Source organism: Anolis sagrei, chromosome 4 (assembly GCF_037176765.1).
Source record: "Anolis sagrei isolate rAnoSag1 chromosome 4, rAnoSag1.mat, whole genome shotgun sequence".
In the NCBI taxonomy this organism is placed as follows: Eukaryota; Metazoa; Chordata; class Lepidosauria; order Squamata; family Dactyloidae; genus Anolis; species Anolis sagrei.
The window spans coordinates 139829543-139835900 of NC_090024.1; the positions used below are offsets into that span (position 1 = coordinate 139829543).

The 6358-nt window shown below is 53.0% G+C and overlaps 1 protein-coding gene across 1 annotated transcript; it reads right to left on the bottom strand.

The window, feature by feature from the left end:
* Positions 1-925: 925 nt before the first annotated feature.
* NKX2-2 (NK2 homeobox 2) lies at positions 926-5577 on the bottom strand. Its single transcript, XM_060771592.2, has 2 exons — positions 5186-5577; positions 926-1667 (listed from the first exon to the last, which is right to left on the bottom strand). The coding sequence occupies exons 1-2, from the start codon at positions 5469-5471 to the stop codon at positions 1072-1074; spliced, it is 882 nt and encodes a 293-aa protein (XP_060627575.2). The 5' UTR covers positions 5472-5577; the 3' UTR covers positions 926-1071.
* Positions 5578-6358: the final 781 nt, after the last annotated feature.

Consider the following 6358-nt stretch of genomic DNA (forward strand, 5'->3'; position numbering starts at 1 on the left):
CTCCTGAAGTTTCGCCTACATCTATGGCAAGTATCCTCACAGGTGGTGAGGTATATTTTGTGGGCAATATGGATGAGGATGCCTGCCATAGATGTGGGCGAAACGTCAGGAGAGAATGCTTCTGGAACATGGCCATACAGGCCGGAAAACTCACAACGACCCAGCGATTCCGTCCACTAAATCCTTCGACAACACGACAGCACATATTCCTAAAATCCCTCTTCCCCTCGACCTGCATATCTCAATGGAGTGCATCACGAAATGTTGTCTATCCATCACACCAGAGAATGAATCCTCTTTAAATCCGGTTTCTGCCTCCTGCGATATTCCGGCGTTTGCAGTTTAGTGCGGCTGTTAAAGGCTCCTTCTCAAACTACAAACCCCCAGAATTCTACAGGAGGCAGGAACCGAATTTTAAGTGGATCCATTCTCTAGTGTGGTAAGGGAGTGTGTGCTTCGTTTGCGCTTCTGTTGTATTCGGGAGGAATAAAACCGAAACAAACCAAAAAATAATAAAGTTCGCCTTGGAAGGACATCTATTTACAGAGAAAAATAATAAAAAAGGAATGGTAACAGAGGTCGAAATTTTAGACACATCTAATGTCATTAAAGCTCAGTTTCCCGCATTAAAACAACAACAATAGCAGCAACAACAACAACATTTCGTTGAGCATTTTCATAATAACCCGAAAATCCTGGGCAAAAATCACAAGAGCTTGAGTTTTGGATTCTTTTTTATTCTTATGTCTTCTTATTTAAAATGTGTACTCGTGGGTAAGCCAGGGCCCCTGGCAAGGGCGCAACCCCCTCCCCCTCCCCCTCCCCTTGTAAACATGGTGCACAAAAGAATGGAAACGGACCCCCCCCCACCCCTAAAAGAAGGAGCCCCCCTCCCTGGCGACGCCGTCCCCTCCCGGACCCGAGTCCGTCCAAGCCCGCCCCCCAACAATCCCCGGCACGGGACCCCGCGGCTCCTTCGTGGGCTCGGCGGCGGGGCCCAGCCGTTGCCAACCAGTCTCTGGGCGCCCCCTCCATCCCGCCGTCCCTCCTCTCCTTCCTTCCTTCCTTCCTTCACCAAGTCCACTGCTGGGCCTGTACCAAGTGGTGGGCGGAGGGGTACTGCGGGGCGCCGGCCGAGCCGTACTGGGCGCTGTACTGCATGTGCTGCTGGAGCGACTGGGCGCCGTAGGCGGAGAAGGAGAGGCCGGCCGGGAAGGAGGCGGCGGCGGCGGCGGCGGCCAAGTCCTGGGCCTTGAGCGCGTGGCAGGGCTTGCCGTCCCGGACCAGGACGGGCACGGCCACGCGGCGCGGGGAGGGGAGAGGAGTCACTTCCATACCTTTCTCGGCCCGGGCCCGCTTCATCTTGTAGCGGTGGTTCTGGAACCAGATCTTGACCTGCGTGGGCGTCAGCCGGATCAGGCTGGCCAGGTGCTCCCGCTCCGGCGCCGAGAGGTAGCGCTGCTGCCGGAACCGCCGCTCCAGCTCGTAAGTCTGCGCCTTGGAGAAGAGCACCCGCCGCTTGCGCTTCTTGCCCGAGTCGCCCCCGCCGCCGCCGCCCCCCACGCCGCCCGAGCCCTCCTTCTCGTTGTCCGGGGACTCGTCCGCCGAGGGCTCCGGGGACTTGGACGCCGAGTCCGGCTGGGAGTTGCTGGAGGCCAAGCCGTGCACTGCGGGGGGGGGGGGGGGGAAGGGGCCACAGAGAAGGAAAGCAGCGCGTCAGGAGAAAGCCAAGAGAGCCCAGGGCACAGACCCTCGCCCGGCACAGACCCAGCCCCACATACGCTCCCATAGAAAATGCATTGCATGACTCCCAATTGGTATATAATTTAACCCAATGCTGTACTTTCCGGCCTCCTTTTCCAGAGAAGGGAGCGTTTCAGGAGAAAGGAAAGCCTGTCCATGGTATGCAGACCCAGGCCCACAATACACTGCCATAGAACTGCATTACAAGAGTCCACATTGGCATATAATTCGACCCAATGGTGTACTTTCTGGCCTCCTTTTCCAGAGAAGGAAGGGAGAGGGTCAGGAGAAAGGGAAACCAACCCATGGCAAGCCCCTCGCCTGGGACATAGAATTGCATTGCATGAGTCCACGTTGGCATATAATTTAACCCAATGCTGTACTTTCTAGCCTCCTTTTTCAGAAAAAGGAGCCTTTCAGGAGAAAGGAAAGCCTGTCCATGGTATGCAGACCCAGGCCGACATACACTGCAATAGTGTATTACAAGAGTCCCCATTGGCATAGAATTCAACCCAGTGCTGTACTTTCTGGCGTCCTTTTCCAGAGAAAGAAGAGAGAGGGTCAGGAGAAAAGGAAGTCTATTCATGGTATGAAGAGCCAGGCCCATAATACACTGCCATAGAACTGCATTACAGGAGTCCACATTGGCATATAATTCGACCCAATGCTGTACTTTCTGGCCTCCTTTTCCAGAGAAGGATGGAACGGGTCAGGAGAAGGGAAAGCCAACCCATGGCAAGCCCCTCGCCCGGGCCATAGAATTGCGTTGCATGAGTCCACGCTGGCATATAATTCAACCTAATGCTGTATTTTCTGGCCTTTTCCAGAGAAGGAAGGGAGCGAGCCATAGAACTGCATTACAGGAGTGCACATTGGCATATAATTCAACCCAGTGCTGTACTTTCTGACCTCTTTTTCCAGAGAAGGAAGGGAGAGGGTCAGGAGAAAGAAAAGGCAGCCCATGGCAAGCCCCTCGCTCGGGCCAGACCCAGGCCCACATAGACTGCCATCGAACTGCATTGCAGGAGGAGTCCACATTGGTATATAATTCTCCCCAGTGCTGTACTTTCTCTCTTCTTTTCCAGAGAAGGAAGGGAGTGGGTCGGGAGAAAGAAAAGGCAGCCCATGGCAAGCCCCTCGCCCGAACCAGATACACTGCCAGAGAACTGCATTACATGGGTCCACATTGGCATACAAGTCAATCCAATGCTTTATTTTCTGGCCTCCTTTTCCAGAGAAGGAAGGGAGCGAGTTGGGAGAAAGGAAAGCAAGCCCACCTACACTGTCATAGAACTACATTACAGGAGTTCACATTGGCATATAATACAACCCAATGTTGTATTTTTTGGCCTCCTTTTCCAGAGAAGGAAGGGAGCACTTTAGGAGAAAGGAAAGTCAGCTCATTGCAAGCCCTTCATCCGGACCAGGACCAGGCCCACCTACACTGACATAGAACTGCATTGCAGGAGTTCACACTGGCGTATGATTCAACCCAATGCTGTACTTTCTGGCCTCCTTTTCCAGAAAAGGAAGAGAGCGATTCAAGAGAAAAGAAAGCCAACCCATGGCAAGTCCCCTGCCTGGGCCAGACCCAGGCCCATCTACACTGCCATAGAACTGCATTGCAGAAGTCCACATTGGCATAGGAATCAATCCGATTCTATATTTCACGGCCTCCTTTTCCTTCCCTTTTCTTTGGGAAAATTAGGGGATTGCAACGGCCCATTCTTGCAATCTCCTGTGGCTGGTTCGACACTGACACATAATGTCGTTTGAATCAACCAGGCCTTGAAGCTGCAATGCTTTTCAATGCTAATCAAAGGGATTAATTGCAACAACCCAATGCTGTATTTTGTGGCCTCCTTTTCCAGGGAGCGCTTCAGGAGCAAGGAAAGCCGACTTTCGCTTGGGCCAGACCCAGGCCCACCTACACTGCCATAGAACTGCATTGCAAGAGTACACACTGGCATATAATTTAACCCAATGCTCTATTTTATGGCCTCCTTTTCCTTCTATTTCCTTTGGGAAAATTATAGTCTCTTCTTGCAATTTCCCGTGGCTGGTTCTAGCCGTTTGAAACAGCCAGGCCTTGAAGCTGCAAAGCTTTTTAAATCGAATCAAGGGGATTAATTGCAACATTCGCACTTGCCTCCAACAGACAAGCGTGCTTTCTCCTACCCTGGATCTTCCACATATATATAAACCCGACTTGCACAGATATATAAACCCAACAGAGCCCTCAACCTCTGCAGATGCCTGCCATAGATGTGGGCAAAACGTCAGGAGAGAATGCTGCTGGAATATGGCCATACAGCCCGGAAAACTCACAAGAACCCAGTGAGAGCTGTATTATATGGTCAGTGTGGACTGTATAATGCAGGCATGGGCCAACTTCGACCCGCCAGGTGTTTTGGACTTCAACTCCCACAATTCCTAACAGCCTCAGGCCCTTTCCTGAGGAAGGGGCCTGAGGCTGTTAGGAATTGTGGGAGTTGAAGTCCAAAACACCTGGCGGGTCCGAAGGTTGCCCATACCTGGTATAATATATTTCAAAGCAAGATTTGCCAATGAAAAACCAGCCAGAGTCTGTATGTCATTGTAACTTCTGTTTGCATCCTTTCTCTCTGCTCGTTTATTTCCTTCCCTCCTCATTCTGCTCAATACACATATAATTTATATGCGGAAAATTACATACAGAAACAGAAGCTGATATAAAGAGGTAATGGGGAAGAATCTATATGGGGGGGGGGATATCGGGGCTAGAGAAGGCCATTCCCGGGTGAAGGTGGGCATTGAATTGGGGGGGCTGCGAGGGAGAATTTCCCTGTGGATCGTGGCCCTCTCTCCTCTCCCTCTTGGACAGGGTCTAGAGTTAGGAGACTTCCTTTCAAAACAAACGAACACAACGGATTTCTTCTTTCTGTGCTACGTGGACGGGTTTTCAAGGGATCCTTTAACAAGCCATTCTTTGATCCGGCCCAGCCAATGGGACGGTTGACAAACGCCCGAAACCGAGGCCATCCAACATTTCCCCACAAAGCGTGCTCTGTTAGGCGAGGGAAGCAGAAAGAAGGGAGAGAACCCCCACCCCGGGGGAAGGGAAACGGGGGTGCTTTGCTTCAAAATCTTCTGAGGTTGGCTCCCTCTATTCTTCAGCAATAGAGGGAGAAGATTTGGAAACGAAACACCCCAATAAAAAAGGATCCAAAGCTATGCTTTATCCGGACCAGATGAAGGTAATGCACACACAAACGCCCCCCCTCCCCCCCGCTTTTCCACTTGGTGGTCTTCAAGGAATCCCTCAACTCAACGCCCACAAAGCAGGGAAAGCCGCGCACACAAGGCACAAGGCGGGCGGATGTGGGGCGGGGAGCGGGGCTGGGGGCTCCGGAGGCAGGGGCCTACTCCTACTATTATTATTATTACTACTACTACTACTCACAGGAGTACTGGATGCTCTCGGTGGTGGCTAGCCAGCGCGTGTAGGGGTTGTCTGCGCTGTCGTAGAAGGGGCTCTTCAGGGGCAGCCCTTGCACCGCGTCCTGCAGGGCGGTCGCCCCCAATACGCCTCCTCCTCCTCCTCCTCCGCTGCCGGCCTTCTTGGGGGGCTCCGAGCCTTCCGTCTCCTCGTCCCCGCCTTCCGCGATGGACCCGTCTTCGTCATTGGTGTCAGGCAAGTCCAAGATGTCCTTCACAGAGAAGCCGGTCTTTGTGTTGGTCAGAGACATATTCCGGCCAATTTGGGAGGCAGGAAACTTTGAAGGAGCAGTTTGCCAATCCTTTTGGGTTCGCCAAACATGCACCGGGGAGGGGGGGAGGGAGGGGGGGAGAAGAAAGAAAGAGGAAGGAAGGAAGGAGGAAGGAAGGAGAGGGGGTTGCAGTGGTTGGGTGTGGGTCGGTGGAGGGGGGGGGGGCAAATCAGCGTCAGTCTCTCCTCTTATAATGCCCGTTGTTTGGGGCTTGGGTCTCAGCGGAGGGGGCGGCGGCGGCTGTGTGGACCGGCGGGGACTTTGTAACTCCAGGAAAAATGCCAACTTGCGTTTACTTGAGGGTCTGCTTTAAGCCCAGCGCGCCGACGGTGCCTCCTTGAAAAAAACAAGCCATTGCCGAGACGGGCAGTCCATATAAGGTTGGTCTCCGCACATGAACCTGCCGAGAGGAAGCAGGGAGGGAGGGAGGGGTGGGTGGGTGGGGGTGTGAGGGTGTGGGGGAAGGGAGAGAGAGAGAAATACATTAAAACGCAAAAGGTTGGCCACGTGTGGGCGGGTCTTGGGAGTCAAGTGGATGAAGACAGTGTTTGCAGATGTGAAATTGCGGGGTTGGGGGGGGGGGGGGGATGCGAGCCTCCACCATTGGTGCTGTAGCACATGATGAGAGGTATAACGTGTCAATTAATTACCAAGATGGGGAGGGTCTTTTCTGCACGGTATTTACATACAAAGGACTCCAAGTAGCCCGATATTCCACATACTTGAAAGTACCGTTTTAACAAATTGCCACCGGGATACCATTCTCCCCTCCTTCCCCCTCCCCCTCCTCCCTCACCCCGAGATCCAGCCCGATTTTGCATTCATTTCCCCCTCAAACCTCCCTTCTTTTGCAGAGAGAAAATGGT